General features: G+C 44.8%; 2 protein-coding genes across 2 annotated transcripts; both read left to right on the top strand.

Moving 5' to 3' along the window:
- The first annotated feature begins 2,980 nt into the window (after nucleotides 1-2,980).
- Nucleotides 2,981-7,854, top strand: LOC136471376 (26S proteasome regulatory subunit 8 homolog A-like). Its single transcript, XM_066469099.1, has 9 exons — nucleotides 2,981-3,309; nucleotides 4,178-4,275; nucleotides 5,301-5,525; nucleotides 5,594-5,656; nucleotides 5,742-5,905; nucleotides 6,036-6,192; nucleotides 6,280-6,378; nucleotides 6,466-6,576; nucleotides 7,354-7,854. Exons 1-9 carry the CDS (start codon nucleotides 3,099-3,101, stop codon nucleotides 7,492-7,494), a joined length of 1,269 nt encoding a protein of 422 aa, XP_066325196.1. The 5' UTR covers nucleotides 2,981-3,098; the 3' UTR covers nucleotides 7,495-7,854.
- Nucleotides 7,855-10,556: 2,702 nt separating this feature from the next.
- LOC136471375 (BIIDXI-like protein At5g11420) lies at nucleotides 10,557-12,313 on the top strand. The gene is made up of 3 exons (XM_066469098.1): nucleotides 10,557-10,803; nucleotides 10,892-11,392; nucleotides 11,518-12,313. Exons 1-3 carry the CDS (start codon nucleotides 10,722-10,724, stop codon nucleotides 12,051-12,053), a joined length of 1,119 nt encoding a protein of 372 aa, XP_066325195.1. The 5' UTR covers nucleotides 10,557-10,721; the 3' UTR covers nucleotides 12,054-12,313.
- Nucleotides 12,314-12,752: the final 439 nt, after the last annotated feature.

Raw genomic sequence — 12,752 nt, 5'->3', positions numbered from 1 at the left:
TGCAATTGGAAGCGGGAGTAGGGGTGGCCGTCTCGCCAGTGGCACTCGTTGACACAGAAATTATTTTCATTCCTTATTTTATTTATTTAGACGGACGGGAAACCTTTTTAAGTAGTAACAGAACTGTTTCCCATGAACATTAAAAAAGCGTACTATATATAATATATATAAACAATTCTTCAATTATGGCTCTGTTCGGCTTACTTTATATTCGGTTTGTTTGACTTCTTTTTTCAGCCGAAACAGTGTTTTTCTCTCACAACAATTCAGCCGGAACAGTATTTTTAGCCAAGTTTCACACCAGCGAACGGGCCTATGTTTTCATGGGCAAAATCTTCAATTATTTTTTCCCGATTTTTCCTGTGGGGTTTTTGTTTTCCGATTTTTTCCACCCTCAGGTTCTTTTGTTCTGCGATATTTTTTCCCACCAGCAAGCTTGTTTTTTTTGTTTTGTATAATTTTTTTCCACTCCATTTTTTGTTTTCTGGTTTTTTTTTCCACCGGTTGGGTTTTTCTGATTTTAACCTTTTAAATAAGAATATAATGTTCCACCGGCATGTTAAGACCAATTCTAAGAGACACTTTGTATCTTCATAATGGTTAGAAATAGAAGTTTTGGTGAAAAAAATACCTAGCAACAACTTGTTTAATTGGTTATCCAAGTATAAGTATCATTTTTTTTGGATTTTTCACTAGTCAAAGACGGAGAGCGAGGCTAGCTCTCTAGAGTGCGCACATTTTGATGAGTAAGAAAGTTATAGAAAGTTTTTATTCAATGAGTCTCTAATTGATGATTTAAAAAGTAAGTTTTAGAAAGACTATTAGAGAAGCTCTATGAAGCGAAAGTTTATTTAAATTTTGGTCCAACGCACTCTGCTTTTCATAGCATAAGTGTTCTAGCCAGTTTTACTTAAAATAGTATTACATGATAAATTAGAAATTAAAATCTTAATTTGTTCATTATCCTATTTATATTTAAGCTCATGACCTATATTCACGTGAATTAAAATAAGGCATGTCTCACGATACTAACAAATGATACGTGATTTTATGGTGTGTTTGGTTCGTGGAGTCACACCATGCTTCATGTGGTGATGCATCATGAGTTCATCCTATGAATTTTGGTAGAATCAACACATTCATCATGCATATACTAATTATTAGCTTATGAGAAATGAGGTGACAATGGATCAACTTATTCCATTCCACAAACCAAATATAAAAAGTGAGGAGTGAAAAGATGATGGATCACCTTATTCTTCGAACCAAATACACCCTTAAACTCCGTTGTATATTGTAGTGTTTGTACAAGTTTGCTGATATATAATATGAAGATAGTAAATATCATAATAGATAGAATATAGATAAGATAAATAAGAAGTCGGCTTAGAGCATCTCCGAGAGTACCTTATTTTTCTCTCCTCAAATCATGTAATTTTGCAACTCCCCAAAAGATACTGGGAGGAAAAAAATAAGGCCATCTCCAAGAGTTCCTAATAAATGACTTCCAAAAAAAAAATCAAAATTTGGTCCCACCTGAGTTTTTTTATGGTATTTTTTTCTGAGCGAAAGTCATCGTGGTCGCGCAATCCTAGGCCGCCACCTCCTCCTTCCTTTGTCGAACGTGCGCAGGCAATCTGCCGGTGTGTAGCATTGCAGTACAGGCAATCTGTTGGATCGGATCATATCGCTCCAATCCATGAGTGCAGCAGAGGCGCAGCATGGCAGCCTCATGAATCATACGCATACGGCCTCTGATCTCCATGCACCATGGATCATGACGAAGGATTCATCGATCGATCGTCAGGCGTTGTGGTTCCGAATGCCACCACCAGCACCGCCCGCAATTAGACCCTCGCGGTCACGGTCGCTGCCGGAGATGACGGTCGCGGCGTCCCTGGCGATGCGCGCCCTCTCCTCGCTCTTGCCCCAGAGCACGAGGAAGAGGCCGGCGATGATGAGCACGGTGCCGATGATGCCGCCCAGGTAGAACTTGTCGCCCAGGGTGAGCGACGCTATGATGGCCACCACCAGCGTCTGCACGGGATGGTACACCGCCACGAACACCGGGCCCCGCGCGCGTCGCAGGGAAGTCCGTGCGGAGGAGGCCGATTTGAGTGCTAAAAAATGACGAAGGGATATAGGGTACTCTTACAAATGAGTTTTTCTTATTTTTCCTATAAAAAAATAGATGGAGAAGGGACACGGAGAACTTTGCTGAGTTCGGAGTCGACGTTCTCAACTTAGACCCCCTTTCTTCGCATCTACGAAGAAGAGCGTAGGGTTTTTAATTTCGGTATTGCAAAAATTTCGGCCACAACCGAAACTACCGAATTTCACGAAATTTGGCCGAAATTTCAGCGAAATTTTTTAGAGACTAGCACATGAAGTATGCTTTTTTCTAAAAAAAAACATTTAAATCTAAACAAATATTAGTATGATTTATGAGTACACATCTATTGAATACAAAAATATGCAATATAAACAATAAAAAATTGAGTCTAAAGTTATATAACACATGTATTAGTGTATTACAAAATTTCGGATTTTTCTTTTAACCACCACCAAAATTACCGAATTTCGCGAAATTTCGCCAAAATTTTGAACCCTGGAAGAGCGTGAGTGAGGCCATGTTTAGTTGCCCCCAAATTCCAGAATTTGGCACTATGCAAAAAGAAGATTTCCCGTCACATCAAATTTATGGTACATATATGGAGTACTAAATATTGACGAAAATCAAAAACTAATTGTACAGTTTGGTGGTACTTTACGAGACAAACGTTTTGAGCCTAATTAGTCAACGATTGGACAATTATTACCCAATAAAAACAAAACGCTACGGTGTCCGTTTTCCCGGCGGCGCCGAATCCGGCGTGAACTAAACATGGCCTGAGTTGATAAGCCCAGCAGAGAGAGGTTTCGGAGTCGGGGGCTGACCGCCTCTATTAACCGAGGCGCCGAAACAAACAAAGCTGCCCTGACCGCCAGACGCCCAGACCCAAGCCAACAAGCAAGCCCACTTCAGCTTCCGGGTCGACCTTTCTTCCAACGCAAGAAGAACCCCCCACCCCGAACGCGACCTACCCGAGCCGGCGAATATGGTGACGGTGGCGATGGACATCTCGAAGCCCACGCCGGCGGCGTCCGGCGACGAGGCCGCGGCGGCCGCGAAGGGGAGGAGCGGCGGTGGGGGAGAGGGGCTACGGCAGTACTACCTGCAGCACATCCACGACCTGCAGCTCCAGATCCGGCAGAAGACCCACAACCTCAACCGCCTCGAGGCCCAGCGCAACGACCTCAACTCCCGAGGTGACATCTCTTCTTGGTTATTACGCCCCCACAAAACCTAGAGTCGATGTGCCCCTCCCGCAAACGCGGTTTCGTGTGGTGATGATTCCTCGATCGCGTTGATGGAAACCCTACCTGTAGCTGGGTGTGAATCGTGGCCAAAGGCACGGGTTTTAGTTGCCTTAGTTGGGTTTCGACGCCCGCTTGTTCGTCAAGCTGAAGTTTCTTAGCCAAATTATCTGATCTGATGAAGATGGCCTGTTAATTACTAATCAGTGTGTTGGATTGACTGAAGAATAGCTCCAATTGAATATGCTTTAGATATTTAGCTGCTTGAGCAGCAGGATGACTTGGACTTTTCAGTTTGAATTGTGGATGGTAGTGCCATAGTGGTAACTGTTGTTTTGCTGTGTTTGGGCCTTGATTTTGGGAGTGAATTATGCATATAAGATGTGCAGGCTATCTGTTGCTTGTCAGTGTTTGCGTATGTTGTCTTTCACTTTTGTTCTACCACATTCTTGTGGGGTTGTTAGGATAATATATTTCAATCAGGTTTCTGTATTCCTGAGGTTATCCATTATTATTCAATGCCTTCGTTTCTTTGACATGATTGTGGTATTGTGGCTGCCTATTGTGTGACATTCTAATAGAAATCATAAACTAAATTCGCCTCTAACTGAACATTTCCAATGTGAAATTATCTTGACGCCCTGCGTCCCCATTACCTAGTGGAGTAATATTCACTCGCATGATTGCACCATGATGCTTTTTTGTTTATAGGATTTACTAAATTCCTGCTGTCTCTGTTTCAGGAGCAGCACATCCTCCTACATGTATTGTTTTCTGATTACCGTACTCTAAATTTGGCCTTGCAATTTTGTTTTTTCAGTTAGAATGCTCAGGGAAGAGCTGCAGTTGCTTCAAGAGCCTGGCTCGTATGTTGGTGAGGTGGTGAAGGTCATGGGGAAATCAAAGGTTCTGGTGAAGGTAATTTTTTTGCCTACTCTACAGTCAGTACTTCATATGAATATCATTTTCTGCTTAAAAGTATTGATTCTTGCTGTTATATAAAACAAAGCTCTAATGAGATTTTACCAGTGCTCTGCTAGAAGAGTGCTCTGCTAGAAGAGTACTTTAACACCTATAAATGAGCTTATAGGAATATGTCTTTGTTTTTAAAGATAAGTTCATCTGTGGAAATTGTGACTCTTGTATTTTACAAAGAACAAATATTCATCACCTTGACTGCATTATGAATCCATGGAACTATGCTTACAAAGAACAAATATTCAGCACTGGACTGCATTATATAGATCCATGTTCCTACCACATATTTAGAACAACTAAACAAGTAAAAGAATTATTTGGCCATGGTAATACAAAGTATCTTAGATGCCTTGTACAAATTAGCACCAGCCTTCACATTTTTCTATCTTGGCTGTCACATTGTCGGTATATGTCTTATGTCTACTGACAAACAGGCACAGATCTAGTGGTTTGGGACTTTACACCCCCCCCCCCCCCCCCCCCCCCCCCCCCCCCCCCCCAATTCTGCGATAGCGGAGGCCCTCCTAATTTTTCGAAACACGTAACAGATCAAAGAGGGGTTCTAGAGTTTGAAGATGATTTGGGCCCCCTCTTTTTTAGATTTCTATAGGTCTGACACTGCTGACAAATAATCCTTAAGTAGCATATACTGCATATGCAGTCCAGTTTGTGTAAACTATGTTTTATGGATCCCAGTACCAATTGAAAATTCTGTATTTTCTTGCAACTCTGCATATTAGAAATGTTTTTGAACACCTGATATAAGTTTTTTTTTTCAATATGGAGAAGAGTTCCCTGACATTGTTTTGTGAATACATGTTTAAAGCTGTGACTGATTTGGATGTGGCAGTTTTTTGTAATCCAATATCTTGTTATTATTGGATTCCTTGTCTGAGAGCTCTCAATGGGAGTTCGAACTTCCTGGTTATCAAAGTGATATTAACTTTCTAAATGAAATTGCTCAGGTACATCCCGAAGGCAAATATGTGGTGGATCTAGATAAGAGCATTGATATCACAAAGATCACACCTTCAACAAGAGTTGCTCTTCGGAATGACAGCTATATGCTCCATCTGATCCTACCAAGCAAAGTTGATCCATTGGTCAATCTCATGAAAGTTGAGAAGGTTCCTGATTCTACTTATGATATGATTGGAGGCCTTGACCAGCAAATTAAAGAGATCAAAGAGGTTTGTTTTGAACTAAAATGTGTTATCATCAAAATATGCACATTCTGATTTGTGAAGTCAACTTTCAGGTCATCGAGCTTCCAATCAAACATCCGGAGCTGTTTGAGAGCCTTGGAATTGCCCAACCAAAGGTTTGTTTTCTCCCTTGAAGACCATCTTAACTTATTTGAACTTTACATGTAGCTGGAAAAGACTGAGATCTTATTTATTTTTCAGGGTGTCCTCCTTTATGGACCTCCGGGTACAGGAAAGACATTGCTGGCACGTGCGGTTGCTCATCACACTGACTGCACCTTCATTAGGGTGTCTGGTTCTGAGTTGGTTCAGAAGTATATTGGTGAGGGCTCCCGGATGGTTCGGGAACTCTTTGTTATGGCCAGGTAGGCTGAGCTCCACATTTCTTTTCCTGTTGTACCTGAAGCATTAGTTGTTTGTGAGCATAATTTTGCATATACATATTCTGTTATTATCTTTAATTGTGGGCTTAGTTATCTGGTTAACTTATTGCAGGGAACATGCACCATCCATTATATTTATGGATGAAATTGACTCTATCGGATCTGCTAGAATGGAGTCTGGAACTGGCAACGGTGATAGTGAAGTGCAGCGTACCATGCTTGAACTTCTAAACCAGCTTGATGGTTTTGAAGCATCAAACAAAATTAAGGTATGCATCACTTGTGTTCCTGTGTGCTGAATTAGTGATTTGTAAATGTATATAATTGTGATGTGATGTTTTAAATATTTATTACAGGTTTTGATGGCAACGAACAGAATAGACATCTTGGATCAAGCCCTTCTGAGGCCTGGCCGCATAGACAGGAAGATTGAATTTCCAAATCCTAATGAGGATGTATGTTCGGCTAACTCGTCCTGTTATACCCATTGATTTTACATGGCTACTCCTGCTGACAGGGTGCTTAATCTTTTGCCCTTGCAGTCACGTTTCGATATCTTGAAGATTCATTCAAGAAAAATGAACTTGATGCGTGGTATTGATCTGAAGAAGATCGCGGAAAAGATGAATGGGGCCTCAGGAGCTGAGCTCAAGGTTTGTTAAATCCACTTCATCTGATGAACTGTGTGCTGCCTCTTATTTCAATTTTGTGATGTTTGCTTGTTTGTCCATCCATTCAAGCAGAAAGTTATGCTCTCGCATCTTTTTAGTCACAACTCGCAATAATGCTCATGATTATAGAGTCGAGAGTTCAGAAAGCTTGCTCATATAGCAATCTCTAGCTGATACATCTTGGACCTCAGCACATTATTCGCATCAAGTTCTATTCCATTTTTGCCCACGTAGTTACATCACCATCAGTATAAGATCAAGATTTAGGATTTAAAGCCTAGAGAAGTTAGTTAGCTATAAGTGGTCTTAGTTGAGCTTTTTATATGGTAAGTACTGAAATTCATCACACTCATTAATGACCAAACTACCATGTTGGGGCATTGAGATGTTTGCACGACAATAATCAGGTCTGCTGAAAATTGAGGCAGAAAATTCTGTTTATTACAACCTTAGATAGATTAGATAGATAGATCTATTCTTGTCATAAGGCACTTCGTGGCCTTTTCTCGACCCTGTGAAAGAGAGCCTTCTTATTTACTTATTTATATTTATTTGTGTAGCAATTTTGTTTGTACTATCATTTTTTTAGAATTTCTTGTTTTAACTGGGATTTCAATGCTTATGTGAATATGTGATCTTATAGTTCCTACGTGCATAGCTTTGTGTTTTGGTGCCTCATTGTTGCTATTTTCTTGATAGACCTTGTGTTGATTCGAAGTAACTCAGACTGTTTTTTTCCTTCCATTTTTTGTTGTTCAGGCCGTCTGCACAGAGGCTGGGATGTTTGCTCTCCGTGAGAGAAGGGTGCACGTTACCCAGGAGGACTTCGAGATGGCAGTGGCCAAGGTGATGAAGAAAGACACGGAGAAGAACATGTCCCTGCGCAAGCTCTGGAAGTGAGGCTCATCATGCCTTGTTGTACCCACCTTTCACGGCGTCCCTGAAGCTAGTGCCTTCATATTCTTATTATATCTTTTACCACCTTTGCCAAAGCAGTGGAATGGTGTAACGGCATGCTCTGGACCTTTGCGATGTGCTCTTAAGTTATGCCGTGCATGCCTATGTTTAAAGTTTTCCTTGTAACGGATGTAGTATGTTGTTGCAAAGTTGAATTTTATCAGATCAGCTAGATTACGGTACTAATGCATTGCTAGCTCGCGATGATGAACACTGCATAATGGTTTGCAGTTCCTACTTGGTTTGCGGTGTTTGCAGTTTGTCAACCCAATCGTAATGAACACTGCATAATGGTTACTGCTCTGATTATCGATGTTCTATTTGACTGTCCATGCGATGTTCTGTGTCTTTGGAGGCAATTGATCCCATGTTCTCGTGTGTAGCATGTTTTCACGTTGTTAGAGCAACTCCTAGCCTAAGGGCTCTTTAATTCAACACCCAAAAATCTTTCTAAGAAAGGGTAAAACCTGTCCTCAAATAGTTTCCTATCTGAATTCCCTCAACATCCATGCTTGCTTGTAAATCTGTCCCGTGTTCATATTTACAAATCCCCCGCGTTCACTCGCTCTATCTGCTGGTTTGCCTTGATTTTTCTGTCTCACGCTAGTTTTTCCTGAACTTTCTATTTCTCCCCCGCTTTGCTGCCTCTGCCCACCGTAGGCACACTGCCTGGCCGTGCCTAGCCGCATTTTTATTAGTAACTGTTGACGGAAGATAAATAAATTGCTTTCTGCTCATTTTAGCCACTTAGAAAAATGTTTCTTAAGAACTTGGAGATGCCGTTTTCAGCAGAAATTAGTGCTTGCAACTTTGCCGTGCTGGTCGGGTTTGATTCCCTAGATCACTGTGCAATAAGACCATCAGAAGCTTACTTGAAATCAGATTGGTCTCCATCAGACGTCAGTGGGCGGCAGCGGCTAGCTCGGCTCTGAACCTGAAGCGATAAGTACTACTAGCATTTGTTTTTGAGAAGGGGATAAGTACTGTCATGACACAAGTACTACCCACACAAGTGCATAGCAGAGAGAGTGAAGCGTTGATTATTGGGCGGAACGCAATGCATTCATGCGTACACACAGCTCCCGTGACTGTGACCATAAAAAACCAGCCAAGCCCTTGACGCACACAGAAGAGAGTGTGGAGACAACACAGATTCAGGTTCTGGAATAGGCTGGATGCAGCGTCTCATGCATGCATGTCCAAGACCGGGATTTCATCTCCGTAGAGTTAGTTCATCCTCCTACCATCTTCATTCAGATCGCCTTTACTCCTCTGCCTTGAACATGCAGCACAGAGACGAACAAAATCCCAACGAACATTATTTGGGAGGGTTTCTTTCCCCGCTCCCTACTACAATACCGGAGAGGAGCCAGAGAGCCCAGTAAAATCAGTTTTTTCTAGTTTCACCTGCGAGCATATATATATATAGGTTGTGTTTCAAAGAAAAAGAAAAAAAGCTGTGTAGGCACACAGTCCATTCTTCATAAAAACTGAGCACACATACACTAGCTTAAAAGCTAAAGAAGAGGTCATAAAATAGGAGAGCTGTCGGTGTGGCACTGATGATCCAAAACGAAATGGAACCGTTTCCATCCGACAGGATCAACTTATTGAAACCTAAATCCGGTAGCGGGTACTTATTGGAACCTAAAGCTGGAGAGACACATGCCCACATGAGCATTGAGCACAAGCCTTGGCGTAGCTCCACCTCCACATGCAATTGCACATGCGAGTGCCTGCCATCTGCTGCCCTGCTGCCTCCGCCCTCCTTTCGATCAGCTCCAGCCTCCACGGGCACATGATCGATCACCCGATAAGCCAGCGCAGGCGCGGTCACATGCCGGAATCGCATCCCGGGGTCCGGGGCCGTCCCCCCTGCGATCTGCGTGCATGTCTTGCCGACCTGTGCAGATATGCACTGCATGAGCAATCCGCGATTACTACAGGTAAATTTCAGTCCATGATATGGTCGGTGGATGCAAGGAAGATAGAACAAAGGTCTTTGGCATCGTCAGTCCCTCACATGGATTGGAGTGCCCATTATTGGCCATATAGGCAAAACTGCCACTTCCACGGGTTCAGAGATCAAGCAAGTAAACTAATCACAGAAAGGCTCAGATTGTCTGCTGCGCTGCTTTTTGATCTGCAGACCGCAGGCTTTGTATATCATCCACAAGACAACAACAATGTAGTATTGCAGTTAGCACTTGTAAAGATCGGTGCTTGAGTCTCGACTCTTGGCGACTTGGCCATACCCGCGATGTTAAAGGCCACACTTCTCACTGAAAACTGAATTGCGAAGCAGAACTCACGACGTTGTTGATCTGCACTGTTACAGTAGAAACTGTCCCAAATTGAGAACACATGTACATCAGTTTTAGCATGAATACCGACGGTACCTAGCTAAATTCAGTAAAAGCCTCACCATAAATGATGATCTATCCAAAAAAAGCCACAAATTAAAGGCATACCGATAAGGCAAGGTCTTCTTCACTTTGAAGATCTCATCTTATGCCAGTCACTCATGAAGCTATTTCGCTTCAGATCTACCTATCTAAAGCCTAACACCTCCTATAATGTCCGAAAGATCTGCATACTTCCGGGCCTGTTTGGTTCGAGGGACTAAAGTTTAGTCCCTGTCACATAAGTTGTTTGGACACCAAACTGAACCGAAAAAATGGGCAATACCGACACTCCGATTTTTTCTGACGGTTTGTCACTGACTCACATCATCTCAAACTTTAGCTTTAGCTTTAGGAGAGTGATCCAAAGAAAAAACAATTCAGAACTATAAGGTGGAATCTTGGTCCATATTACAGGCTGAGCCCTGCAAATTGATTGCATTTTGTTTCAGCAATAAGAAGCGTTACTGATTGATCTCGAACATGGACTCATGTTCTTGACTCTGCCAGATCATGAAGACCGCACGTCGCAGGTTCTGACATAGTATAACTGAACCTTGCAGAGGTAACGCCTCAGTGGCAGAACGGTTAAGCTCTCCCAAATCGAGGTGCAGTCCCGGAGGTCGCCTCCCACTCCATTTAAGCACCGCGCCCTCCTCACTCCACCTCAGGCCACATTGATCGATCGATCGATCAGAAATTCAGAGCAACACGATTCGTAGTTCAGAGTCTGTTCGTCTCTTTAGATCGAGAGCAAATTGGAGCAAGATGGGAAGGTTAGCCATCGCTGTGCCGGTGATGCTTCTGCTGCTGTGCGCAACGTGCAGACTGACGCTCGGAATCACTGATGGTAACGTGGTTGATTTTGATTCACTGTCGTTGTTCAGTTTCTTGGCGCCATCTCTCATTGATTTTTCTGCCATGGAAATGGAATGCAGGTCTGCTCCCGAACGGCAACTTCGAGCGGGGGCCGGCGCCGTCGCAGCTGCGTGGGACGCGGGTGGTGGGCGCGTCGGCGATCCCGTCGTGGCAGACGTCGGGGTTCGTGGAGTACATCCCGTCGGGGCAGAAGCAGGGGGACATGGTGCTGGTGGTGCCTGAGGGCGCCTACGCCGTGCGGCTCGGCAACGAGGCGTCCATCAGGCAGCGGCTCCGGGGCGCCGCCCGCGGCGCCCGTTACTCGCTCACGTTCAGCGCGGCGCGGACGTGCGCGCAGGCGGAGCAGCTGAACGTGTCGGCGTCGGGGCAGTCGGGCCTGCTGGCCATGCAGACCATGTACAGCAGCAACGGCTGGGACTCGTACGCCTGGGCCTGGGTCGCCGACGCCGACGAGGTGGAGGTCGTCATCCACAACCCCGGCGTCACCGAGGACCCCGCCTGCGGTCCTCTCATCGACTCCGTCGCCATCAAGACGCTCAACCCGCCTCACCGCACCAACAGTAAGCATGCTTGCACCCACCCTGAGCTGCCGCGCTGCATCATCATCGATCAGGCGTGCCGGCCGGCGGTGGCCTGACCTGACACGACGGTCGACGAGTCCTTAATTTTGTATGCCTGATTGCAGAGAACCTGGTGAAGAACGGCGACTTCGAGGAGGGCCCGTACATCATCCCGGGGGCCAAGTGGGGCGTGCTGATCCCGTCGCGGGTGGTGGACGACCACTCGCCGCTTCCCGGGTGGATGGTGGAGTCGCTCAAGGCCATCAAGTACATCGACGGCGACAGCTTCGCGGTGCCCCGGGGGCGGCGCGCCGTGGAGCTGCTGGCTGGGAGAGAGAGCGCCATCGCGCAGGTGATCCGCACCGTGCCGGGGAGGCAGTACGCGCTGTCCTTCACGGTCGGCGACGCCAGCAACGCTTGCCGGGGGTCGCTCATGGTGGAGGCCTACGCGGGCCGGGAGTCCACCAAGGTGGCGTATGAGTCGGCGGGGAAGGGCGGCGTGAAGCGCGCCGTGCTTCCGTTCCGCGCCGCGTCCACGCGCACCAGGCTCGTCTTCTTTAGCTCCTTCTACAGCACCAGGAGCGACGACCTCAGCTCGCTCTGCGGGCCCGTGCTCGACGACGTCGCCGTCGTCAGCGTGCGCACCAATAAGCGCGGCTAGAGAGCAAAAGCCCGGTGGTCGGTAGAGCTCGGGCTTGCCGCGTGCGTGCGAGAGGGAGACGGAGGAATTTTTTTCGTGCTGTTTTTATCGCACGGTTACTTGCCGTGTTTGTCAGAAAATTGATCGAACCATGGGAAATTGTCCTGTCAGATAGCATACGTTTGGGTTTGTTAAGCTTATAAGCTGTACTTTTTCAATTAATAAACAATATTTTTCTATCAAACCAAATCAGCTAACAGTACTTTCAGCAATGACTTATCAGCTAAACAAAGCCAAACGAACAGGACGATGGTTTCTACTACTACTTTAAGTTTCCACGTAAACAAGAATTAAAGAATGCAGTGTCCGGATTAGAGAATGAGTGAGAAATATATGAGAAAAAAATTAAACAAAATTTGGATGGAAGTTTCAGATTGTCATATACGTGTTATTTCTGATGTTGGGCTAGGGCATGACCAAGGCCCTGGTCTCTAAATCTAGGCCTAGCCCTATTGGGCCTTGTATGTTTAGAGGGAAAAAAGCTCATCCTGGAAATCGAGTAAGAAAAAGGGCCTATCCATTAGGGCGGAGAGCCCTACAGGAGAATGGAGGCCAATCCACGAAGGAGAAAGTACAGTTACCTCCATTAACTATCGCAAAAGTCTGATTTTCTTTCATGAACTGAAAAAACAGACATAACTCCTCCCCCTTCTTCTTCAA

This window comes from Miscanthus floridulus, chromosome 8 (genome assembly GCF_019320115.1).
Source record: "Miscanthus floridulus cultivar M001 chromosome 8, ASM1932011v1, whole genome shotgun sequence".
In the NCBI taxonomy this organism is placed as follows: domain Eukaryota; kingdom Viridiplantae; phylum Streptophyta; class Magnoliopsida; order Poales; family Poaceae; genus Miscanthus; species Miscanthus floridulus.
Note: the sequence above shows the minus strand (reverse complement) of the source record. Positions and strands in the feature narration are given on the sequence as shown.